The 26,508-nt window shown below is 45.4% G+C and overlaps 3 protein-coding genes across 6 annotated transcripts; 2 read left to right on the top strand and 1 right to left on the bottom strand.

Moving 5' to 3' along the window:
* The first annotated feature begins 4,445 nt into the window (after window positions 1–4,445).
* On the top strand, window positions 4,446–7,352 carry LOC127317273 (fe(2+) transport protein 1). The gene is made up of 2 exons (XM_051347800.2): window positions 4,446–5,237; window positions 6,639–7,352. The coding sequence occupies exons 1-2, from the start codon at window positions 4,572–4,574 to the stop codon at window positions 7,092–7,094; spliced, it is 1,122 nt and encodes a 373-aa protein (XP_051203760.1). The 5' UTR covers window positions 4,446–4,571; the 3' UTR covers window positions 7,095–7,352.
* A 9,816-nt stretch (window positions 7,353–17,168) lies between these two features.
* On the top strand, window positions 17,169–24,275 carry LOC127317275 (uncharacterized CRM domain-containing protein At3g25440, chloroplastic). 4 transcript variants are annotated; one of them, XM_071824641.1, is made up of 5 exons: window positions 17,169–17,700; window positions 17,805–18,209; window positions 18,292–18,847; window positions 21,099–21,288; window positions 21,671–24,275. In XM_071824641.1, exons 1-3 carry the CDS (start codon window positions 17,281–17,283, stop codon window positions 18,481–18,483), a joined length of 1,017 nt encoding a protein of 338 aa, XP_071680742.1. In that variant the 5' UTR covers window positions 17,169–17,280; the 3' UTR covers window positions 18,484–18,847; window positions 21,099–21,288; window positions 21,671–24,275. The 4 variants fall into 4 exon arrangements, with proteins under 4 accessions (XP_071680742.1, XP_051203765.1, XP_051203763.1 ...); XM_051347805.2 differs by lacking the exon at window positions 21,099–21,288 and having other exon boundaries at window positions 21,721–24,275; XM_051347803.2 differs by lacking the exon at window positions 21,671–24,275 and having other exon boundaries at window positions 20,814–21,236.
* Window positions 21,414–25,150, bottom strand: LOC127317274 (aspartyl protease family protein At5g10770). The gene is made up of 2 exons (XM_051347801.2): window positions 24,968–25,150; window positions 21,414–22,996 (listed from the first exon to the last, which is right to left on the bottom strand). Exons 1-2 carry the CDS (start codon window positions 25,077–25,079, stop codon window positions 21,717–21,719), a joined length of 1,392 nt encoding a protein of 463 aa, XP_051203761.1. The 5' UTR covers window positions 25,080–25,150; the 3' UTR covers window positions 21,414–21,716.
* Window positions 25,151–26,508: the final 1,358 nt, after the last annotated feature.

The following is a 26,508-nucleotide window of genomic DNA, read 5'->3' as shown; positions in this document are numbered from 1 at the left end:
CCCACCATAAGAGGGACATTTTGGAACAAGTTCATGTAAGTAATTAAACAACATTCATGGCTTTATTTTATCGATCACCTTGTGTTTCATTCACATACACACATATATATATACTGACCATCGTACCTTCTTCAAATTATTAGATCGAACGGTTGCGGGATGGTCTTCTAGCAACAGAGCGTGTACGAGCAATTCAAGAAGAACTGGCGGGGTTCTTACTTGAGCAAGTCATAGCTCCAGATGGAGAACACTATGTGGACAACCGCCAATATCAATGTTGATGTAGACATATATATATGCATGAACGTGTGTCACTTTGATCGATATATGTAATACAATGGTTTCCTATATATATATTTGAATTGTCTGCATTAATATTATACCGTGTTTCGAATGGGGCAGAGTCTCTGCCGCGGCAGCATTTTAGTGCAATTCCTCTGCCCGCAGAGTTCCGCCGCGGCAGGAAGGGCATTAAAATGCTGCCGCGGCCCAACCCTTTTGCACCGGTTCGTAATACGAACCGGTGCAAAAGCTTCCCCGCCGAGCGCCCCACAGCCGGCCACGTGGAGACCCCTTTAGCACCGGTTTGTAAGCCAACCGGTGCAAAAGGGGGGGGCCTTTTGCACCGGATGGTTTGCACCGGTTGCCCATCCGGTGCATATGGCCTTTAAAAACCGGTGCAAAAGAGCAGTTTTCCACTAGTGATGGGCTGGGTTTGTACGGCAATACCCTCGTCTTCCCGATCTACGGCAATACCCTCGTCTTCCCGATCTACGGCAATACCCTCGTCGAACGAAAGCTTTGAACTCTCAAGTGGTGCAACATAGATAGATTATATATATTTCGAATATAATTCGAATAAACATAAAAATTACATATAAAAACTTTAAAACAAATAAACTACTTCTTCTTCCTACATGGCCCCGCCTCATCGTCGTGGCGGCGACGCTTCCGGCTCGTCACCTCCTCGTCGGAGGAAGTTGAGTCCTCCTCCTCGTCAGTGTCCTCAGCCTCGGCCTCTTCCTCCTCCTTTTCCTCGGCCTCTTCCTCGGCCTCTTCCTCGGCCTGCTCCTTGGCCTCTTCGTCCTTCTCCTCGTCCTCCTCGTCATCATCCCATTCGTCCTCGCTGGCCGGCGGAGGGGAATCGTCGCTGCTGGACGATGCAGCTTTATCCCACCAATGGCGCCATCCAGGCGGCTTCCCCTCGCTGTCGGTGTCCGATGGCCAAGAGAGATCGCTCATGGTTGACGGAGGATGGTGACGAGAGAACATATGAATGGCGTCGGCCGTCGGAAACCGTATATGTAGGTCTCTCGACGAAGAGAGCGGCGGTTGCTCTTCCGCGGAGTTCGTGCTCCATTACGGCGGTTCTCGCATCGAGGCCACTTCGACCGTTCCCGATGAGTCGTTTCGGCTCTCCAGACCACTTCGCGACGGTTCAATGCGTCGAGGGAACTCCGACGATTGCCCTTCCCGGTGACTGCGCCGTCGCTATGCACGCGGTGGGTGCGCGTCCATGGGCTCGCGGCTGGAAAAATGGGCCTCCCCAGGCCAAAAACTACATCCATCCGGCGCTAAATAACGCCGGATTTCGGCCTGGGGCCCCAACGGCTGGGGATGCTCTTATCACCGGAATCTTGTTACATCACTAGCTATGTGTAACTAAGCAAGCGAAGCAACTAATCAAGGCACTTGATATGAGTTGCTCAATGGCGGATATGTACAAGGAAGAAAAGGACCGCGCAACAGTTAAAAATAGCACTTCTGCTATTGCTTAGTCTATTGAAAATTTCTTAATACTAAGTCGATGGGCTTAGTGCTAGGATTAGCCTAGTTCTTTTCTGTCAGATTAGTCATATGTGTCCTCATTGTTGAATTCCGACTAGCTAACCATTTTAGTATAGAGTTTTGACAAACAAGTCCATATAGAAGATATTATTATCAAAATATTACAACAAAATATTGTCATTTCTTTGATTTCCCTAGAACTTATATGTAACAAGCTCATGGTAAGCCCTCCTTAGTACTCATATGAGCAATGGACGCTTACGAAACAGTTGAAAATAAGACATGTGACATAACATCGGCAAAAAAGTCAAATTTCATTCGGACAGATGAAGAACGCTCCTATTCTCTCTAAACACTAAAGATATATTTTTATGAAGTCACACGCAAGACATCGAGGTTTGACTTGTCTTACATAACCCTAGTGTATCTTTCCATCCCACAGTACTACCCGAATGTATATAAATCCAGTAGTTTTTCTGTCACGTACTTATGTCCTATTAGGATGCTTCCTGTTTTCGCATTGTGGTTTCGTCCATACTCGATCGATGTCCAGTGTATCATAAGTTCAACCACTTGTACCCAAGCAACATAAATTAAGAGATAACAAACGCCAAATAACAAGATAGGGTGCGGCACCACCATCCCTCCATGCTCCTAAATCGGCTAACCCGTGTCATCCCTCGGGATGTTCGGGGGGGGGAGGGGGGGTCCAATTGCACTTCTAGAGTACCTCCCAAAGCACCTCACTATATCGCCGTAGTTGTTGGCCATGGCCGTAGTTGCCATGGGCCCCTCTGCGAAAGCTTGATGGAGAGCTCCAGCTTGTCGCCTATCTCTCAGTTGACATGGCGCGGCAGGCAAGGGCGGGAACCTTGGGATCCATATGTGTGGGTTGTGCATCCGGTGGAGGTGGAAATCGACGTGCTTGCTTGGTCGTCTAGATGGCGGAAGCTTTGTGCCATCCGTGTCGTATGGGAGCCGTGGCGTAGAAGCAGGTGCCCTAATCATATGGTGACATGAGAATGGTAATAAATGTGGTGTTTTTGGTTCTTCAGTGGCGGCTTCCACCATGGTCGTGTGTACGGCGGACAAACAAATCTTGGGATGGTGATGCTCTAGTCCTAGGTTTTTTTTGAGGTTGATGACTATATGAGACACCCTCTCCATGGGTGATGGAGCTTCCGAGGCCGGCAGCAGTATGTGGCCCCAAATCGGGTTTGATCCTATTGGTAAGTTCTAAGGAAGACGCTTCATGCGGAGTCATCAAGTCTTGTATGTTTCTAGTGTCAATAGGAAGACGTCCCTTTGTCGCCACACTATGTGTATCGAAGGTGGTGTGATAGTGACTGCAAGTGGGCGGTAGGGAACACTTTTTTGCTTCCGGTATCTCCTTTAGTGGCATCTGGCTCACCATGTCATAAACTGGTAGAGGGATAATGCCCATGGCGACTTCAACGACAATTTTGTACCCACTCTAGTGGAAACACGAGATCCATGCCACTTGCATACCCTCTTGTTGAAAGCGGTGGCTTGAAACTCATATGCGGGGATGAAAGTCCCAAGATCGACCGGTGGTTGGACTTATTATCATCCGAGCACGTGCGATGATCCCCTCTTGAAGATTGTGCCTAGGATTTTATACTTTTCGTTTGTTTCACTCATTTGCATAGGGTTAGTGGTAGGTCAGTGGAGCCACTCTCCTAGGCATACACCTTTGGATATTTTCGGTCAATCTCTTCCGCATCAATGCGAGGCTTTGCCTAACTCTTTTGAATAGTGAATGATATGTGTTTGTGTGCCTCCACCGAGAAGGTCAGGGTATTCACCCTTTTCAAAGTAATTGTACAATTAATAAACCCTTTTGCTAGCTAGCTCTAGGTCGATCGAGAGTTCAGTTAGTTATAGGTCGATTCTAGGATCATTAGATTTACACCGTGATTCGTGCACATAAAACTTAAACATGGATTTATCAATAAATGGCTGTGTGCATCTATTTGATGCAGAGGCCGGGATGATACACATTTCGAAAAAACACATAAAAATTACACATGGATGTGAAATTGTCCATGTGCCTCATTTTTTTAATCAATTACCCATGAAGTACACATGAAATTAGGTGGCATAGAATTAAATTATTTCTGGATCAACTGAAAACTAGCGCGTCAACTTTTGTAAAAAAAAAGGCGATTGGTGCAAATTGCAATAGGCTGGTTTCAAACCCACAGCTTTGCGCTTGCTAGCTAGCCGGCCGACAGCCCGACAGTAACACCTCAGGGCTCAGGCGCATGAAAGCATGGATATTTACGGTTCAAAACCATGAAACGGTCTCATACAGTACGCTGCACACAGGTTAGCTTATTCCGGGCAACAATTCCTTGGTTAGTCCACTTGTCTGGGAAAGCAGCATGATTCGGGCCGTACTGGTTCTTGGGTTAGTGTGTCACACATCTTGATGTTAGTAATCTTCAGAAAATATGTGTCACGTTTTGTGGCATGTCGGTCTAGAGCTAGTGTACTTCAATTTTGCTTTTCACTACAAAAACTATTTTTGTCGCTGGGCCGGACGCAAGATCATACTGGGCTCAATCAAACTCAATTCAAATCCTATATAAACCCGCTCACCTCACAAGCTCAAAAAGCACCAGTACAACCGGACAAGTACCCAACAACGAGCCTTGCAGCAGTAGTAAGAGAGAGAGATAGCTGCTCACTAAGCAAGCTAAGTCACTCCCTCCCTCCCAGCTAGCTACGTACAACAACCTCAGCCAAGCCAAGATCAAGCAATGGCGCCGCCGTCCCAAGCCCGTGCGCTGGCCCTCCTGATCGTCATCGTCTGCTCCTCCTCTCCCCTCCTCGCCCACGCGCAGAAGGCGCCCGAGGACGGCCTGTGCGACGACCCGGCGGCGGCGCCCGACGCATGCCACAACGTGCCCAAGGCGCTGCGTCTTAAGCTCATCGCCATCCCGACCATCCTGTTCTCGAGCGTGGTCGGCGTGTGCCTGCCGCTCCTCGCCAGGTCCGTGCCGGCGCTGCAGCCCGACCGCAGCCTCTTCTCCGTCGTCAAGGCCTTCGCGTCGGGGGTCATACTCGGCACCGGATACATGCACGTGCTGCCTGACTCCTTCAACAGCCTCTCCTCCCCCTGCCTCCCCGTGAAGCCCTGGGGGGAGTTCCCCTTCACGGCCTTCGTCGCCATGCTCGCCGCCCTGTTCACGCTCATGGTCGACTCGCTCATGCTCACCTTCTACAACCGGAACAAGGGCGGCGCCGGCCGTGGTAGTACCGCCGCAGTCGCCGACCACGAGAGCCCGGAGCATAGCCCGGAGCAGGGAGGAAACTGGCACGGACATGGGCATGGACATGGCCACGGCCACGGCATGGCGTTGGCCAAGCCCGACGACGCAGAGGCCGGCCAGATGCAGCTGCGACGGAACCGCGTTGTCGTTCAGGTAATCTTGTGTTACACTTGCCATTACGCTCCCTGGACCTCCCAATTATTAGTTCTGTTTGATCTTTTTCATGTCACTGATCAGTGTGCTTCTTACAACTACTGTTGGGCAAGACTAATTTGCGTCACCACAGCCAGATCGACTGGCCGGCCGTTTCTTTCCGAAAGGTGTTTCTTTCCTCTTTCACATAGTCAACGTATGGTCAAACTTTCTTTTTCGGAAACTTTCAGAAAACAAGGTATACCAACTATTGGAAAATCGAGTTGTCACTTTCAGAAATTTCAAACTTCCGAATCTTTTTTAAAAATTAGAAATTTGAGACTTTTAGAACTTCAATTTTGGAAATTTTGGAACTTCCAAAAAAATCACTTAAAAAGTTTCAGATATTTCAATTATTAGAAAATCATTTTTTTTGAAATAATTACAATTTGAGAAATATAAAACATGTAAATGCAGAAGTTTGGGTAACACGCAGTGGCGGAGCCAGAACTTTAAACTTGTGTAGTCACTTCAAAATTATGTAGTCAAATACATGTATTTCTATGAAATTTTCATTAATTTCTGTCTTATTTCTGCTTGTATACATCAAAAACTGTGTAGTCAGCTGACTACACAGCTTGTACGTGGCTCCGCCACTGGTAACACGCTGCACAATTATCTAACTTTTTATTTTATGTTTCCAATAACTAGAGTAGGGAATCAACTAATTCCATATTCACTTGTTTTTTTCCTAGACTTGTTAAGAGTCTGTGCATCTTAGTTATGCAGAAATCGGTGCAATACTTAAACCTTTTAAGTAATAAATCATTTTTTATATGGGGAGTGATTTATTACAAAATTTTATGTACCGGGAGAGTAACTGTGGGCGCGACAAGCTAATGATTGTATATTTGTTTTGTCGCAACTATAGGTCGCTAATGGAGTCAAACTACGCCGTGTAATCTTTCATTTGTCTACCAACCTAATACTTTAATATATGAACACTTGGATCAAATGATAGCTTTAGTACTTTAGTTAACTTAGTTTTTTTGTGTGTGCGGGGGTTAAGCAATGAGTTGCATGTTTGACTTCAGTTTGTAGTTCATTTATTTCCTTTTGTTTCATCTTGCATATTCGTGTATCCTACTAGATAATTAAGCACGGCTGGTTGATCTCTTTTACTTGAAGCCTATGTGACACTGTGACAGCTGTGTCATATGTTTGTCCCCAAGTAAAACTGATTGATTAATCTTCACTGTTCAGTTTGTATCGTATGATGATCCAGATAGATCTGTGTACATTCATGATTCATCACTTGAGTGATTTTCTCTTAAGGAAATCGAGCTCAATAATTAAGAATGTAACTTACGCATGGCACCTCTAGTTTGTGTTCTAATGATGCATGCACTGACGAGCGTGCAGGTTCTAGAGATGGGCATCGTGGTGCACTCCGTGGTGATCGGGCTGGGCATGGGGGCGTCGCAGAGCGTGTGCACCATCCGGCCGCTGGTGGCGGCCATGTGCTTCCACCAGATGTTCGAGGGCATGGGCCTCGGCGGCTGCATCCTCCAGGCCGAGTACGGCGCCAGGATGAAGTCCGGCCTCGTCTTCTTCTTCTCCACCACCACGCCGTTTGGGATCGTGCTCGGCCTGGCGCTCACCAAGGTGTACAGGGACAACAGCCCCACTGCGCTCATCGTCGTCGGCCTGCTCAACGCCGTCTCCGCCGGGCTGCTCCACTACATGGCCCTCGTCGAGCTTCTCGCCGCCGAGTTCATGGGGCCCAAGCTGCAGGCCAGCGCCAGGCTCCAACTCGTCTGCTTCCTCGCCGTCCTCCTCGGCGCCGGCGGCATGTCAGTCATGGCCAAGTGGGCGTGACCGTCTGACCGCGACACCTGTTTCACCGTGCTCGCTCTGCTGTACGTAGTGCTGTAGCACATCGCCACCCTGTATATATAGTACTCCCTACTTGCCACAATCTAGTGCATATAAGCACTAGATTGCGATCGAAGTTGTAATTAGCTTGTTTGGTCAAATCAGCCTCAGCTACTAGCCTATATTGTTGTAAGCGTAGGGTGTTTGACACGTCAACTGTACAAAAAGTATTGTATACCTACTGTGTAGTATTGTGTAAAAGTAATAATAACATGATTAATTATGTGTAAATGTTCTCATATTTCAGGTTAATTTGCATTAGCGAGTACCATCTAATATGGGACAAATGTTTTTTCAAACTGAGTCGTGTGAACCGGGACGGAGGGAGTATAGTATTAGGCACAATTAGTACGTTGTTATTAACATGATAATTTCTCTTCATATCAACTAAAGTACATAATTATCAAGTTGTACCGCAAGTTTTAAGTTAGTTAAAACAAAAGTTGCGTCCGTACCCTTCGCTCCTAAGAAGATTAGGGTTCCTCTGCCTCCCGTCGGTGGCCGCCTCCGATCTGGCCGCCTCTGTGGCCTTCGGGCCATGGAGGTGTGGCGGATCGCGGCTCTTGTCGGCGGGAGGGCTCCGTTTCCTAGTTTTTGGGGCTTCATTCCCCGTCTTTAGGGTTTCTGTTTGTAGGAGCGGCGCTCGGGTGGTGGTGGCGTCTCGTGCAATAATGTTTTCCCGGCTTCAACCCATCTTGACGACGATGTCGAGAAGCTTGTGGGTGTGATGTGGTCTTTGAGGATTTCGTCTGGCTGTGGGGATCTTCGGATCATCAAGGAGCTTCATCGGCAGTTCATCCTACTTCTTCGTTTCCGGGACAGACGTGGTCTTTTCGACCCGTTCGGTGACTTCCCGTCTGCAACCAACAACGTCAGGACGACTCAGGGAGGAGTGGCTGCGGCGGCGCGCCGTCGACACGGTCTAGAGGTTGAAGATGAAGGGCTTCTCAAGGATCTCGTTGTAATTTTCGGTTTTTTGACTGCTTTGTATTGTTCGATGTTTCTTCTAATGCCAGTGTCCTATTAGCAAAAAAAAAACTACAGTACATAATTTTTTCGTTAGCCATTTTCCGGTGTGTTAGTTGGAAATTTTAGTCCACTTCCTTTACCTGTACGTTAACTGGATCTGGACCTACATTCTTCCATCGCACATAGAGGATCCGATTTTCCTTTTTTTTTAATGTTTCCCTTTTTGTTTTCTAAATCTGAATATTTTAAAAATCTGCATATTTTTCACAATCTAAACATATTCCAAAATTATGACTTTTCCAATGGTTCACTATTTTTTTTGAAGATTATATAATTTTCAAAATATGAACATATTTGAAAAAATGAACAGTTTCTTCAAATCTGGACACTTTTCAGAAGTTGAATATTCTCCAATTCTAAGCATTTTTCCAATCTAAAATATTTTTTTAATCAAAACATTTTTTAAAACTGGATATTTTGAAAAAGTTGAACGTTTTAAAAAATTATTTTTTAATCTGAAATATTTTTAAAACTAAGCACGTTTTATAATATGAACATTTACTTCAAATCTAGAGACTTTCTAAATTCTAAATATTTTCAAATTCGAAATATTTGTTTAATCTAAAAATAATTTTAAATGGGAACATTTAAAAAAACTAAATCTAAAACATTTTTAAAATATAAACATTTTAAAAAGATAAAGCAAAAAAATAACAACAAAAAAAATAAAGAAAAACAAGTCATGAATGGAAAACCGAGTGATTAAAATCCAAAGAGAAAAACAATGGTTGGTGGAAAACTGAATGAAAACCTAAACTCGAACAATAAAAGCGTTAAACCGGGAGAAAACCATCGGAAAAAATCGACCAAAAACGAGAAGAGGAAACAATGAAGACATCTCCGTTATTGGGCCAGGCCCACTATAATATCGCTAGTGTTAAAGAGGTATGCGACACAATCCCGGTGTATAAGAAGAGCATCTCCACTTGCCCTCCCCCATAATCGACGCATGGCCTTGTTTGTTTGTGTGTGTGTGGGGGGGGGGGGGGGGGAAGCGACCCGACCCCCAAATAAATACAAATTCAAACATGCAATAGATCGCCGATCACATAGTTTTGACGCCTACAAACCAATATTAGTATAGACGATAAATCGCTTCAAATCAATGTCTAGTGAACAAAAAAAGGCGCACCATACCGGTATTACATAGCCACATAAATCAAAGGGCGAGATCATCCACCAGGGTGGAAGGCGCCTCTTTCGGGGCCACCGATGGTGTAGTAGGCATCGCTGGTATTGCCTCGTTTGCAGGCGGTGCCTTTGTTACCGATAGAGTCGAGGTCACCCGTGGTGCAGTGTGGTTGGCTGGGTCACTGATGGCGTGTACAGCACACGTCCGTTGGGAACCCCAAGAGGAAGGTGTGATGCGTACAGCGGCAAGTTTTCCCTCAGTATGAAACCAAGGTTTATCGAACCAGTAGGAGCCAAGAAGCACGTTGAAGGTTGATGGCGGCGAGATGTAGTGCGGCGCAACACCAGGGATTCCGGCACCAACGTGGAACCTGCACAACACAAACCAAGTACTTTGCCCCAACAAAACAGCGAGGTTGTCAATCTCACCGGCTTGCTGTAACAAAGGATTAGATGTATAGTGTGGAAGATGATTGTTTGCAGAAAAATGCGAGAACAAGATTGCAAGAGATTGTATTTCAGTAAAGAGAATTGGACCGGGGTCCACAGTTCACTAGAGGTGTCTCTCCCATAAGATAAACAGCATGTTGGGTGAACAAATTACAGTTGGGCAATTGACAAATAAAGAGGGCATGACCATGCACATACATATTATGATGAGTATAGTGAGATTTAATTGGGCATTACGACAAAGTACATAGACCGCTATCCAGCATGCATCTATGCCTAAAAAGTCCACCTTCAGGTTATCATCCGAACCCCTTCCAGTATTAAGTTGCTAACAACAGACAATTGCATTAAGTATTGCGCGTAATGTAATCAGTAACTACATCCTCGAAAATAGCACCAATGTTTTATCCCTAGTGGCAACAGCACATCCATAATCTTAGAGATTTCTGTCACTTCCCCAGATTCACGGAGACATGAACCCACTATCAAGCATAAATACTCCCTCTTGGAGTTACAAGCATCTACTTGGCCAGAGCATCTACTAGTAACGGAGAGCATGCAAGATCATAAACAACACATAGATATAAATTGATAATCAACATAACAAGTATTCTCTATTCATCGGATCCCAACAAACACAACATATAGAATTACAGATAGATGATCTTGATCATGTTCGGCAGCTCACAAGACCCGACAATTAAGCACAATGAGGAGAAGACAACCATCTAGCTACGGCTATGGACCCATAGTCCAGGGGTGAACTACTCACTCATCACTCCGGAGGCGACCATGGCGGCGTAGAGTCCTCCGGGAGATGATTCCCCTCTCCGGCAGGGTGCCGGAGGCGATCTCCTGAATCCCCCGAGATGGGATTGGCGGCGGCGGTGTCTCTGGAAGGTTTTCCGTATCGTGGCTCTCGGTACTGGGGGTTTCGCGACGAAGGCTTTAAGTAGGCGGAAGGGTAGGTCAGGGGGCGACGCGAGGGGCCCAGGAGACAGGGCGGCGCGGCCAAGGGTGGGGCCGCGCCGCCTGCCTCCTGGCCACCTCGTGGCCCCACTCCGTTGACTCTTCGGTCTTCTGGAAGCTTCGTGGCAAAATAGGACCCTGGGCGTTGATTTCGTCCAATTCCGAGTATATTTCCTTACTAGGATTTCTGAAACCAAAAACAGCAGAAAACAGCAACTGACACTTCGGCATCTTGTTAATAGGTTAGTTCCAGAAAATGCACGAATATGACATAAAGTGTGCATAAAACATGTAGATATCATCAATAATGTGGCATGGAACATAAGAAATTATCGATACGTCGGAGACGTATCAGCATCCCCAAGCTTAGTTTCTGCTCGTCCCGAGCAGGTAAACGATAAACAAAGATAATTTCTGGAGTGACATGCCATCATAACCTTGATCATACTATTTGTAAGCATATGTAGTGAATGCAGCGATGAAAACAATGTATATGACATGAGTAAACAAGTGAATCATATAGCAAAGACTTTTCATGAATAGTACTTCAAGACAAGCATCAATAAGTCTTGCATAAGAGTTAACTCATAAAGCAATAATTCAAAGTAGAGGCATTGAAGCAACACAAAGGAAGATTAAGTTTCAGCGGTTGTTTTCAACTTGTAACATGTATATCTCATGGATATTGTCAACATAGAGTAATATAATAAGTGCAATATGCAAGTATGTAGGAATCAATGCACAGTTCACACAAGTGTTTGCTTCTTGAGGTGGAGAGAAATAGGTGAACTGACTCAACAATAAAAGTAAAAGAATGGTCCTTCAAAGAGGAAAGCATCGATTGCTATATTTGTGCTAGAGCTTTGATTTTGAAAACAAGAAACAATTTTGTCAACGGTAGTAATAAAGCATATGTATCATGTAAATTATATCTTACAAGCCATGCATAGTATACTAATAGTGCCCGCACCTTGTCCTAATTAGCTTGGACTACCGGGATTATCGCAATGCGCATGTTTTAACCAAGTGTCACAAAGGGGTACCTCTATGCCGCCTGTACAAAGGTCTAAGGAGAAAGCTCACATTGGATTTCTCGCTATTGATTATTCTCAACTTAGACATCCATACCGGGACAACATAGACAACAGATAATGGACTCCTCTTTTATGCATAAGCATGTAGCAACAATTAATTTTCTCATATGAGATTGAGGATATATGTCCAAAACTGAAACTTCCACCATGGATCATGGCTTTAGTTAGCGGCCCAATGTTCTTCTCTAACAATATGCACGCTCTAACCATAAGGTGGTAGATCGCCCTTACTTCAGACAAGACGAACATGCATAGCAACTCACATGATATTCAACAAAGAGTAGTTGATGGCATCCCTAGGAACATGGTTATCGCACAACAAGCAACTTAATAAGAGATAAAGTGCATAAGTACATATTCAATACCACAATAGTTTTTAGGCTATTTGTCCCATGAGCTATATACTGTAAAGCTGAAGAATGGAAATTTAAAGGTAGCACTCAAGCAATTTACTTTGGAATGGCGGAGAAATACCATGTAGTAGGTAGGTATGGTGGACACAAATGGCATAGTGGTTGGCTCAAGTATTTGGATGCATGAGAAGTATTCCCTCTCGATACAAGGTTTAGGCTAGCAAGGCTTATTTGAAACAAACACAGGGATGAACCGGTGCAGCAAAACTCACATAAAAGACATATTGAAAACATTATAAGACTCTACACCGTCTTCCTTGTTGTTCAAACTCAATACTAGAAATTATCTAGACCTTAGAGAGACCAAATATGCAAACCAAATTTTAGCATGCTCTATGTATTTCTTCATTAATAGGTGCAAAGTATATGATGCAAGAGCTTAAACATGAGCACAACAATTGCCAAGTATCACATTATCCAAGACATTATAGCAATTACTACATGTATCATTTTCCAATTCCAACCATATAACAATTTAACGAAGAAGAAACTTCGCCATGAATACTATGAGTAAAGCCTAAGGACATACTTGTCCATATGCAATAGCGGAGCGTGTCTCTCTCCCACACAAAGAATGCTAGGATCCATTTTATTCAAACAAAACAAAAACAAAAACAAACCGACGCTCCAAGCAAAGCACATAAGATGTGATGGAATAAAAATATAGTTTCAGGGGAGGAACCTGATAATGTTGTCGATGAAGAAGGGGATGCCTTGGGCATCCCCAAGCTTAGACGCTTGAGTCTTCTTGATATATGCAGGGGTGAACCACCGGGGCATCCCCAAGCTTAGAGCTTTCACTCTCCTTGATCATGTTGTATCATCTCCCTCTCTTGATCCTTGAAAACTTCCTCCACACCAAACTTAGAACAACTCATTAGAGGGTTAGTGCACAATCAAAATATACATGTTCAGAGGTGACATAATCATTCTTAACACTTCTGGACATTGCACAAAGCTACAGAAAGTCAATGGAATCGAAATATCCATCGAACATAACAAAACAGGCAATGCGAAATAAAAGACAGAATCTGTCAAAACAAAACAGTTCGTATTGAGGAATTTTATTGAGGCACCAGACTTGCTCAAATGAAAATGCTCAAATTGAATGAAAGTTGCGTACATATCTGAGGATCACTCACGTAAATTGGCATAATTTTCTGAGTTACCTACAGAGAATTTTGCCCAGATTCGTGACAGCAAAGAAATCTGTTTCTGCGCAGTAATCCAAATCTAGTATGAACTTTACTATCAACGACTTTACTTGGCACAACAAAACACTAAACTAAGATAAGGAGAGGTTGCTACAGTAGTAAACAACTTCCAAGACACAAAATAAAAACAAGGTACTGTAGTAAAAACATGGGTTGTCTCCCATAAGCACTTTTCTTTAACGCCTTTCAGCTAGGCGCAGAAAGTGTGTATCAAGTATTATCAAGAGACGGAGCATCGTTATCATAAGCTCCCCCATCCGTAGTGGTACTAAGGGCTTTGTCGATTTCAGGCCTATAATAATACTTCTTTGGTTTAGGCACTTTAGAGACATACATAAACTTTTGCTCCTTACCCACATAAGCTTTCTCCTTATATTTAAGAGAAGAAAAGGTTGAACTCAAGGTTCCCATAGCTTTTTCAAGTTCGCCAATCCTATTGGTTTGATTATCATGGACAACACAAGTTCCTAGGACACTAATTCTTTCATCAATTCCTCCTAAGGATTTATCAAGTTCATCAGTTTTATCAAGTAACATTTCCAATTTAGTTTCAATACTTGGAAAATTTTTCTCTATGGTTTCCAATTTTTTCATAACATCTTCAAGAGAGATTTCAATTTTAACTTCATCAACAGGGGGTATTCCAAATAGACTCTCAATAATGCAGCTAGCTTCTAATGCAGGAGTACTTAGGAAGTTACCTCCCGCGAGACAATCAAGAACATACCTATTCCAGCTAGAGATACCAACATAAAAATTCCTGAGTAAAATAGTGGTGGAGTGTTTCTTAGTGCACCTATTATGGGCATTACTAATTCTATACCAAGCATCTCTTAAACATTCTCCCCTTGTTGCTTAAACGAACGAACTTCAACTTCAGAATTACTCATTTTAGCAATAGTAAATAAAACAATCTAGATAAAGTAAATGCAAGTAACTAATTTTTTTGTGTTTTTGATATAGCAAACAAGATAGTAAATAAAGTAAAACTAGCAACTAATTTTTTTGTATTTTGATTTAGTGCAGCAAACAAAGTAGTAAATAAAACTAAGCAAGACAAAAACAAAGTAAAGAGATTAGGATGTGGAGACTCCCCTTGCAGCGTGTCTTGATCTCCCCGGCAACGGCGCCAGAAAAATTGCTTGATGGCGTGTACAGTACACGTCCGTTGGGAACCCCAAGAGGAAGGTGTGATGCGTACAGCGGCAAGTTTTCCCTCAAGATGAAACCAAGGTTTATCGAACCAGTAGGAGCCAAGAAGCACGTTGAAGGTTGATGGCGGCGAGATGTAGTGCGGCGCAACACCAGGGATTCCGGCACCAACGTGGAACCTGCACAACACAAACCAAGTACTTTGCCCCAACGAAACAGCGAGGTTGTCAATCTCACCGGCTTGCTGTAACAAAGGATTAGATGTATAGTGTGGAAGATGATTGTTTGCAGAAAACAGTAGAATAGTATTGCAGTAGATTGTATTTCAGTAAAGAGAATTGGACCGGGGTCCACAGTTCACTAGAGGTGTCTCTCCCATAAGATAAACAGCATGTTGGGTGAACAAATTACAGTTGGGCAATTGACAAATAAAGAGGGCATGACCATGCACATACATATTATGATGAGTATAGTGAGATTTAATTGGGCATTACGACAAAGTACATAGACCGCTATCCAAAGATGCATCTATGCCTAAAAAGTCCACCTTCAAAGTTATCATCCGAACCCCTTCCGTATTAAGTTGCTAACAACAGACAATTGCATTAAGTATTGCGCGTAATGTAATCGGTAACTACATCCTCGAACATAGCACCAATGTTTTATCCCTAGTGGCAACAAAGACATCTATAATCTTAGAGATTTCTGGCCACTTCCCTGCATTCACGGAGACATGAACCCACTATCGAGCATAAATACTCCCTCTTGGAGTTACAAGCATCTACTTGGCCAGAGCATCTACTAGTAACGGAGAGCATGCAAGATCATAAACAACACATAGATATAAATTGATAATCAACATAACAAGTATTCTCTATTCATCGGATCCCAACAAACACAACATATAGAATTACAGATAGATGATCTTGATCATGTTCGGCATCTCACAAGACCCGACAATTAAGCACAATGAGGAGAAGACAACCATCTAGCTACTGCTATGGACCCATAGTCCAGGGGTGAACTACTCACTCATCACTCCGGAGGCGACCATGGCGGCGTAGAGTCCTCCGGGAGATGATTCCCCTCTCCGGCAGGGTGCCGGAGGCGATCTCCTGAATCCCCCGAGATGGGATTGGCGGCGGCGGCGTCTCTGGAAGGTTTTCCGTATCGTGGCTCTCGGTACTGGGGGTTTCGCGACGAAGACTTTAAGTAGGCGGAAGGGTAGGTCAGGGGGCGACGCGAGGGGCCCAGGAGACAGGGCGGCGCGGCCAAGGGTGGGGCCGCGCCGCCTGCCCTCCTGGCCACCTCGTGGCCCCACTCCGTTGACTCTTCGGTCTTCTGGAAGCTTCGTGGCAAAATAGGACCCTGGACGTTGATTTCGTCCAATTCCGAGAATATTTCCTTACTAGGATTTCTGAAACGAAAAACAACAGAAAACAGCAACTGGCACTTCGGCATCTTGTTAATAGGTTAGTTCCAGAAAATGCACGAATATGACATAAAGTGTGCATAAAACATGTAGATATCATCAATAATGTGGCATGGAACATAAGAAATTATCGATACGTCGGAGACGTATCAGTCACTGGTGGAGCTCTCCTCTCGGCCAGCATCATGGCGCGCTGTTCGGCGCACCACACCTTAACGTCGTCGCCCATGACGGTTGTGTCGACCATCAACGTGCACACCCTCTGCCTCCTCTTTGTCGGCCTCTGCGTAGGTGTACGCGGTGTTTTCCCAAGGCTCATCATCGTCATCCTTGTCGCCGTACGCCTCAGATTCCTGCTACGTGAAGGAGGGTTGAACGAAGGAGGGCTGCCCCACACCGATGTTGATGATGTCGGCCATGATGGAGTCACCCGACATTCCGCTAAACATTCCATGCGCGTCGTGGCTGATGCTGCTTGCGGCAAACTGTGGGAAGCCGTGCTGAGGAGGCGCAATACCGCTGATGTGCACTCGGTGGAGCTCAGGTGAGCTATCGAAGACAATGTTAAGGTCGCCGGTGGTGAGGATATTCGGGTTGAAACCACCCGAGAAATGAGAGAGGTGCTGCGTGTTGTTAGCTTTGCTTTCTTGGAACATAGGCCCTGGCGCTGACGACGCGCTTCATGGCGAGGGCAACAAGACGCTACCTTGACTCCCCCACGTGGTGGACACATATTGGGGAGGCGGCCCCCATCCCCGCCATGGTTGCGGCCCTCTGCATCCTGGCCACCTGCATCGCCTCCGCCGCCAACGCCTTTTGCTCCCTTGTCTTCAGCTCCCTCCGCCGGCGGCTGGCTTTCTCCACCTACCGGCGCTGGAGGTCGAAGGCCCACTTGGTGTTGGTCATTCCCTCCGGCCACTCTTTTTCGGGCTTTCCCTTCTTATTTGGCGGCCCGTCCACCGCCTCTCGGGAGCAACATACTTTCTCAACGCCATGGGAGTCGCGGTGGTGTCTCGGCTAGGGGAGGGAAATGGCGGGAGTTGTCGGCGGCCATAGCAAAATTGCCACTGGGCCATCACCGGTTTCCTTCGGCGACGCAACGGCCCACCCTAGAATAACCATCCCATGGAGCGGCCCGGTAGCCCAGCCAAACTGAGGAAAAGACTCAGTCGGCCTGCCTAAAACCCTTACACGTCTCCGGCGGCCGGAGTTGAGCGCCGCCCCCATTCCTCCGGCGCCGTCGCGATGGCGTCCATCCTGCCCCGGCTGCTCCTTCGCCGCCGAAGGACTCTGCAACCCGCCGCCGCGGGTCTACGCTCCCTACGGTTCGTCGCCTCGCCTCCTCTCGACGGTCCAATCGCCATCAGTTCCCCACGCCTCGGCGCACTGCTCGAGCGTTCCCGTGCTGCTGCTGGATTCGCGACAGCTGCGCGGAGACATTCCCCGGCGAGGCACGGGAGCACGGCGGTGACGCTGGACACGGACGGCGGCTTCGCGCGCTTCTCGGCCGGAGACGAACCGCGCACGACGCAACCGCAGGGGGAGAAGAAGCAGAAGATGTCGAAGAAGTCCAAGGTGAACCAGCTCAAGTGGTTCCGCCTCAAGGCCAAGAAGAAGATGAAGTCGCCCAACCCCGAGGTCCGGATCAGATACAAGCTCGACAAGGTTTCCCCCCCTCCCTTCACCCTTACCATTCTTCAGTTTGAATTGAGAGAAATGCCGAAATGCCGCATTGTAAATCTGCTCTTCTCAATGTGGATCCGGTCCAGGCGAAGAGGAAAGAGGAGTGGCTGATCGAGAAGCTCCGGAAGTACGAGGCGCCCTGTAGGGGTCCGGCGCCGGTCCACGACCCCGAGATTCTGACCGAGGAGGAGAAGTTTTACCTCAAGCGAACCGGGGAGAAGAAAAAGAACTACGTCCCCGTCGGGAGGCGAGGGGTGTTTGGCGGCGTGGTCCTCAACATGCACCTCCACTGGAAGAGGCACGAGACCATGAAGGTGGTTTGTAAGCCCTGCCGGCCTGGCCAGGTGTACGAGTACGCCGAGGAGCTGGCCAGGCTCAGCAAGGGGACTGTCATAGATATTAAACCAGATAATACGATTATCTTCTATCGTGGGAAAAATTATGTGCAACCGAAGGTTATGTCGCCTCCTGATACTCTGTCCAAGCAGAAGGTAATCATTACTACTGAAGCCAATTTTGCCATATTCATTTGATAGGTTCAGCTGACTGACATTGTTTATCTGTATTACATAGGCTTTGGAGAAATATAGGTATGAACAATCTCTTGAACATACCAGTAAATTTATTGAGCAGCTGGAGAAGGAGCTTGAAGATTACCAGAAGCATGTTGAATTATTTAAGAAACGTGAGGGGGCTATTGCTGAGGAGATCAGTAACGAAGACACTGATGGTGATGATCTCACATCTAGCTCAGATACTGAATGAATCTTCTTGATCAATTGGCACCTTGGCACAGATCCTTTCACAATGGAGATTTGATACTGCCCTAAATCTGAGTGCATCTGGTTTGCCATCACTTTCCCAAATTTTTGGTAGACAGGGTGTGGCAAGCATTCGGTCTTCTCTAGCAGTGTACCCCACCTGTCATAGACTGAGCTCTAAGAGTTGCAATGAGAGATACTGAAGTTCAGAGTCAGCAGCATTTTGACGCAACATGAGCTTTGGATGCTTGTGTCGGCCGAGATGAGTTGTGTTTGCAGCTTTCATCAGAAATGAGCTTCCTTGGATCATCACTAGTGAAAATCAACTTGGGTGTCTTTTGGAGAAGGATCTGCTCAAATGGAAACATGTAAGCTTCCTAGCTCTCCATGAATTAGATCATAGTAACATAGGAATTTGGATGCTTTTAGATCGAAATGTAGTATTGTAAGATTATTATTAGTTACTAATATAAAGTAATATTCTAGTCCTCAAGATACTTTCAACTGCACAAAACCGCAAACCATGATTATATGGTAGATAATTTTTTTTACATATATTTGATACCTTTTACTCACCAGATACAGTTTGGACTACTTATTGTTTTCCTTACGGCAGTCCTGAATGTGCTGGCCCTGATGTCCAAAAATCCTACAAAAGTTACATGACGACAATCTTGTTGAACTCATGCTAAATTGCTTATCAGCCGACTAGCTACCTGCAGGAACAAATGATACAATCCCTAAATGAAGAAGTTGAAACATAAAATAAAAATGCACAAGTAACACTGAAAGCTCATGTTTGAGAGGAAAAACGTATTGGAATACCGCTAACAACAATAGAACGTACTGGCTACCATGGCCTTGCAGCCTGTAGTTGGTACAATGCATCACTGTGGACAGGTCACAGCTTTCTTTCATTCCCAACATAAAATTAATTTCGGAATAAATGGTAGGCATTTCCAATAGCACATACCTTTTGGAAATGAGCCAATTACACCACTGATCTCGGATTGGCAAATAACGTTGTCAAGTCACTAAAAGTGTGACAACATTTTTTTCCTTGAATTCAGGATATATGATATTCATGTAGCATCAAAGTAAATGTGAGCAACAATTAAATAGCGTAGATACTTCTGGTGAACAAAGAGCAATACATGACAAGTTAACACAGCTCGATTGATCTCATGACATAAGTAGTGTCGCAACCAGCCTAAGGAACTACCAACTTATGTGCCCAAGATGGATGGGAAATTGTGTTTGACTTCCTAACTTGACACTACTCAACTGGAAACTAATAATGAGTTACCAGAAACGCGGTTCATCCAACTCGTGGTACAGGTGGGTCTGTGCAATGTTGCCTCTTTCAAAGTTTGCTCTGAACATGAACCGTGTACACTACATTGGTTTGGGTATGGGAAATCTGTTGAAAGATTTGCGGGCTTGTGTCATAAATCTCATAACTATCGGAATTGATATGTTTAGCGTTTACTTGGCAACATCAGAAATTGATACACGGACTGGCTAACATGTTTTGTTAGGGAACATGCTTGTTTCTATTGGAGTTTTGATTTCCTGCAGCTTTCACCAGCTAATCTAACGGCATGGAAGCAATCAAATGATAAGAAATTGAATGATGTCATAAATTATTCATGTAAACATTACTGCCTCCATTTCTAAATATAAGATGTTTTGGTAGGCCAAATTAGCCTACCAAAATGTCTTATATTTTGGAACAGAGGTAGTCGTTTCTAGGTGGGTACTCCTTCCATAATTCGCCTGTCAGTGTTGAAGAACCCTTTCATATCTGAGCCAACTCCAAAACAAAGCTAACCCCAAAGCCATTAGGATATCATGAACACCACTGCCACTAGCCCACTACCCCACACCCCCACATGCAACTGCCATGGTCCCTTTCAGTTGTGCTGGGGGTGTATGAACTTTACCAGAGGTCTACTTGAAGTTGATGCCTTCCCAACTGACTCGAAAGGATTCCTAGTGCTAATTGTTGGTTCTAGTCCAAAAGATGGATTGCATCAGCTAAAAGCATTTAGATCCATCATAATCATGTAGAATTGGTCATCGTGCAGCATTTTACATCACCAGAATCGCATGATAGGAACACCCTTTAAATTTTGAGACCATGTCATTTTCGTGGGAGGCCTCTGAATTTTCCCTTGTGTGTTTTTGTGCCATTACCAAATAATAACAAGATATATACTCTTTGTTGGTATAATCCATAAATAACTTGCATGCATAAGCTCAGTTATAATTTTAAGCTGCTCTTTTTTATGAAGGTGCATAGTCTAGAGCCTGACATTGGCTGTACCCTTACAGAGAAGACTTGGAGACATGGTACTGTTCCAACGGAGATAATATGTGTAGCTTGCTTTCAAAAGCATTTGCCACACACAGTCTGAGATAATAAATGTACCTTGCTTATACATATGTCCATTGAAGAGCTGATTCACAAACCATGATTAAGACATACTGCTTATGTCAAATGTAATGCATTTCTTGATCACACAAATGGATGAGTTGCTTGGATCACAATATTTTTCTTAATTTTTTATTGCTCTTCATGTGAGAGATTAACGGATCATGAATCCCTTGTGCCACCAGTGTAAACTATCTGTGAAATGGTACAAGCACTGTTAATTCTGTCAGAAGAAGAGAATGGCACTGTGTATTAAGGAAAAAGCCAACCGGAAACCAATGTACTAGTTTTGATGCCTACAGGCATGTCTTGCCTACCGGAAACTATCATGTACCAATTTTCAGAGTCTTCAGCATCCAAACCAATTGAAATCAGGTATTGCCTTCCTGTACACCCTAGTTTCCCTCTGTTATGTATTACGGATTACTCATTTTCTTGAAAAACGTATGATTGCGGAAAGATGCAGAATGAATCGAGACCATAGTTAACCAAATCATAAGTAAAACACAAATCTTCAGGCACATTTCACTACTTTTGCATATTCAGTCATTTACAATAATTGAAGCACTTGTACAGTTGTACTGAACAGAAGAAAACCAAACAGTCCAGTTTACCTATGGTTGGCATATCATTTGATATGCACCCTTGCTTTATGACCATCATATTTATCCTCCATTTGTGACTTGCATGAACATTTAGGCTAGAGCAACATTCTTCTTTCACACCAAAGCTTATGTATTTATCTTCTTTTGTGTAGTTGTAACTGTTGTATTTGCAAGAAGCTCTGATTTCACGCCAATTCTTCAGCTGCAGCCGCCGGCTGCGAAGCCAATCCTGGACTGTGCGACGTCGTAGATGACACTGAACGTCTGCTGCTGCGTGTTCCCGATGATCGCTGTGTCGTCGGTGGCCGCGAACGCCAAGCACGTTGTTGAATCGTCGACATCGATGAGCACGTTCCCCGGCTTTAGCTTCAGTGTTGCTCCGCCAGCGAAGGCCAAATCCAACGCAGGCAAGTGCAGCTTCGAGACCTGGCCCTTGAAGCACGTATCCAGGATCGAGTAGGCCGGGGCATGCGGCGTTCCTCCCATGGCTGCGACCAGTGCTTTGCTCAGTGCTGTGTATACAGCCGTAGGCAGCCGCGAGATCACTGTGCCAGAGTCGATGATCGTTGGCAGGCTGCTGTACTCCGAGGAAGAAACAGCGAGTGGGTTGCCGCCAACGGACATCCCAGCGATGTTGATGAAGTAGAGTGAGGTGTCAAGCGAGCTGGACACCATGGGTGTGTACAAATACTGCCCTGGGTTGTACGACCCGATGGACAGGTACCCAGCTGATGCCGACGTAGGGAGGCAGTAGGAGAACGAGGAGCCGATGCTTGGCGCGAGCTGGTAAAGCAGAGAGAGCTTGTTCCGGGCGAGGCCGATGAGCCCGGCGGACTGGCCGAAGAGGCCTTCGTTGTCCTGGCCGCAGCCATAGACGAAACCGGGGAAGCTGCTGCCGCCAAGGGAGACGGTGTCCTTGCTAAGGTAGCCGATGGAGAAGGAACCGTCACCGTAGCTGGCCTGGTAGATGCAGATGTTAGATTTGGAGCAAGCGGAGGGGTTAAACGTGGCGGCCTGGAGCTCGCTGCACTGCGCTGACGAGCATGGCACGGAGGCGTAGGTGCTCGATGCCTGCGGATCGTAGAGCTGGCCGGTCTGCCGGTGGCATGACACGATGCAGGGGGAGCACTGGAGCCACGTGAGGGATGACCCTGTGTCGACGACCATGGCGTAGGAAGTAGTCGGTGTGCCAAGGCCCAGCCGGGTCACATAGTTGCCCACCCCGACCGATGCGCCAGGTGTGAGCGGCACGGTGACCGCGAGCGAGTCATCGACTTGGTTGCTGACGGGCTTGTTGCCACGGTGGAGGGATGTTGGGCGGCGGGAGGGGTTGTTGGTGGTGAGGCGGGTGATGCGCGCAGCGTCGTGGGCGATGACCGCGGAGAAAGGGAGGTCCTTGGACAGTGGTGCCGGCGAGCATGGGCTCTGCGGGTGGTGCAGCGTCAGGTGCAGCCCTGTGCTGTTCAGATGCTGGAAACCTGCACGGAATTAATCAAGGTATGGTTACTAACATCACTTTCTGCAGAATCGAACACTTTCGCTGATATTAGGAGGTAAACTGTAGACGTCTTTCAAAATTTCCAACTCTACTCTTGTACATGTTAGCACACCTGTTTCGTCATATTTTTCGTACTTTATATACTTGATTGATGTTGTAGATGCTAGCATATATTTCAGTGGACTATTTGCCCAACTCCGCTCTTGTAATGTTCACAAGAAATCCTGTGATTGGCCCCTCCACCTTGACAACTCTACAATAATTTGCTTTTCAGAAGGAAGTAGTGTCCCAGCGATGTACTAACCACTTGACTAGCAGCTCGTTGCCGTGAGCCGGCCATTGATAATTGTGCCCAGAATTGCGGGACTGGTGCGACATCGGTCGATTGGTTCCACGTGACAGGGACGCAGCAGCAGAAGAGAAGAAGCATTATTATTCAGTGTCGAAGCCACCATCTGCTACTCTGCTTGGTTGTGGTGCATGCAGCCGGCCTGACTCTTTTGGTATCAGCGGGCTGTACGTAAGACTGAGACGTCGGATTATTTCAGCTGGTGTTTGGATAAGTTGGCACAGAGTCACGATCCCTTGGGGTGTGTGTGGAATCTAGAACATGATGATTGGGGCTTGTCATCAGATTAGCAAGGAGGAGAATCCTGCCTAACATCATGTGGCTGATAAGTTTTTCAGGGCCCCGTGATGCTTTATCAAATATATACGAGCAAACTGGGCCTAGTGGAATTCTGATTATTTATCAGGTATCGACAGTTTACCAGTTGGGTTGGATTATACTAGTACAACATTTGGCTGGATTCTATCGCACAGAAAGTCCAACGCGAGACCGTGAGTTGATCAAAGAGAACAAAGGCTAAGGCACGATATGGCGGAGGGTGGAGCCGTTTGGCGTCATGGTGGGTCTTGCAAGGTTAATGCCTTAATCTCTCTTGAAGATGAAGTCGAGGAAGACGTGGGAGCAACCCCATGTGATGTGTGCGTGGGCGTGCGCTAAGAGTCTGTTTGACTGTATGTGTTTTTCACCTGCTATTAGGCGGTCTGAGAAGGCATTTAGTTTTGGATGATTTGAGTTGATGTATTGTTACCCTCTTCATCCCACTGTAGGTATAGTAAGGTTGCTTCGAATGCTATTAGGCGGTCTGAGAAGGCATTTAGTTTTGGATGATTTGAGTTGATGTATTGTTACCCTCTTCATCCCACTGTAGGTATAGTAAGGTTGCTTCGAATTTGATCTGTAGGTATAGTAAGATTGCTTCGAGTTTGATCTTTCGTATTTTTTCTTGTAAGGTTTCGTGAATAATCTAATAAAAAAACCATGTGCATCCTTTGAATGCAGAAGCTGAAGCGATATTTCCTCCATTTCGAAATTAAAGAAAATCCAACGCGAGAGGAAACCCGTCAAACTTATAATTGATTTCTTCACAGCTGCGGGTGGGGGAGAGTTGGATTGCTTCACGGAAAATGTCTATTCGTTACAGTTATATCAATCACTGCTTGTATCTGGCCACATACCGATAATGGTTGTCTTAGTTCTTTGCGCTTGTTCTGCTAGCTGTGGAACTAAGTAAAGCGACGCATAGTTTACTATCAACTTATCGGATTATTTTGGTTGATGTTGATATTTGAGGTCCAAACTAATACTAAGCCCGTACCAACTGAGTCAATTTTGTTCTCTGCATGTAGAAGCTGGATAATCTAATTATATCTAAGAACAGGTGATTGAACAAACCATTGCTCTGCTTACCGTTGACGGTTTTTTGGAAGCTCAAACTATATAAAATTGTACTACGCAGCAACAAGGTATGTCAAGATGAAAACTGTAGCAAGCGAATGATCAGAAGTACTACTAAATTGCACATAACAGAGGAAACTTCACCAAGCCAAACTTGGAGAACAGAGGAAATTTGATTGCTAGTAATACTGAGTACCAAGTGAATACCACTAATTTCGGAGGCACAGGCGTCGGCAGCTATCTCCCGGCCGACAGTCAGCATGACAGGGAAGAGGAGGAGAGAGCAAGCAAGAAGAGGAAGGTAAACAAGCAAATCCATGATGTGCCAGCTGAAAGCTTCTACTAGCTCTTGAGGCCTGTATGGTGGTTCTTGTGCCTTTTATAAGCTTCTTAGTGTGTTTGTGTGTGTATATATATATGTGTGGGAGTCAGTGGTTCGTGGGAATCTTCCCGGCAGCTATCATCACGGATGGTTTATCATACTAGATTCATTTGAGGTTGTTTTCTCCCAGACAGATGATTACTTTCTTTACAGAAAGAAATTGTGTGTGCGGTAAAGATATTGGGAAGTTACTACTGAATTATGGACCAGTAATGTCGAGCAGCTTCTGAAGTCTCAGCTTCTCAATCAGATGCATCTGACAAAGAAAATTTGAAATGCGTAATATTGAGCTCTGCTATTATTTGGCCAGCCAAATTTGATTTGACAGCTCCGTTCAAATAAATGTGCAGCATACAAATTACACAGATATGGCAACTTTTTTTTTTTTGAGGGGGAGATATGGCACGTAATTAGACCTTAGAAAAGTTGGGCTGGCCATTGGAACGGAGCTAAGGGTATCTCCAACGGACTTTGGGCTAATTTTTTTACGTAACTGGGCCAAATACTAAGGGCTGTCCTGAAGTTTCTTCCTAGGTGCCTTGTATCTCCTCACTGTTCTTCAAGAGTCCATCTTTCGTTTGCTCCCTAAACTAGACTCTCTTCTCACCTGAAACCTCCTTTGCGCTCACCATTTCGCTCAAAGATTCTTACAATGAACTTTATGTGGTTGAACGCTATGTTGTGTCGTGTGCGGGAACACAGACACCGGGATATTGCATACCCTCTTTATTTGTTTGGCATGGGGATATCGAGCGCCTCCGAGGTTTCTTTCCCACGAACTCGATGAACACAAAAAACACGCAAGAACACCACAAATTTTGTACCCAGGTTAAGGATGCCTAGAGGCTAACAACTCTACATCTTGCACACCAGATCTGTGTTGCGTTCATGTTGGGGGTAACTGGATAATTGCATGGGGAGGAGAACCCTTGCTGGGGTTCTCGGATAGAGGATGAACTAACCGAGACCTTCGACTTCCTACCTACCTATCCCAGCTTCCTACCTACCTATCCCGCTCTCTTCCCTCTTGTATCATCGTGTGCTGAGAGAGAATTATTTTTTCTACTTTAATGTTCATTGGAACGAGAGAGATCGAAGTGAACTCTTTCGTGGACAAATGTTAAAACTAAATATACACTTATTTATTGACACAAGGAGTATACATAAGGTCACGATGGGACGGATAAATGCTCTATGTTGTCTTTTCGAGATAATCCGACGGATGTATGGCAGAACAAGATCCGTACCTCCGAAATTTTCTGAGGGATGGGGCACAATCAACGTAGAAAATATGGAGAGGCGGAGGCATAGCCAAGTGCTAAGAGCATCTCCAGCCGCATCCCCCAAAGCGTTTTCCAAAGGTTTT

This window comes from Lolium perenne, chromosome 7, assembly GCF_019359855.2.
Source record: "Lolium perenne isolate Kyuss_39 chromosome 7, Kyuss_2.0, whole genome shotgun sequence".
NCBI lineage: Eukaryota > Viridiplantae > Streptophyta > Magnoliopsida > Poales > Poaceae > Lolium > Lolium perenne.
Note: the sequence above shows the minus strand (reverse complement) of the source record. Positions and strands in the feature narration are given on the sequence as shown.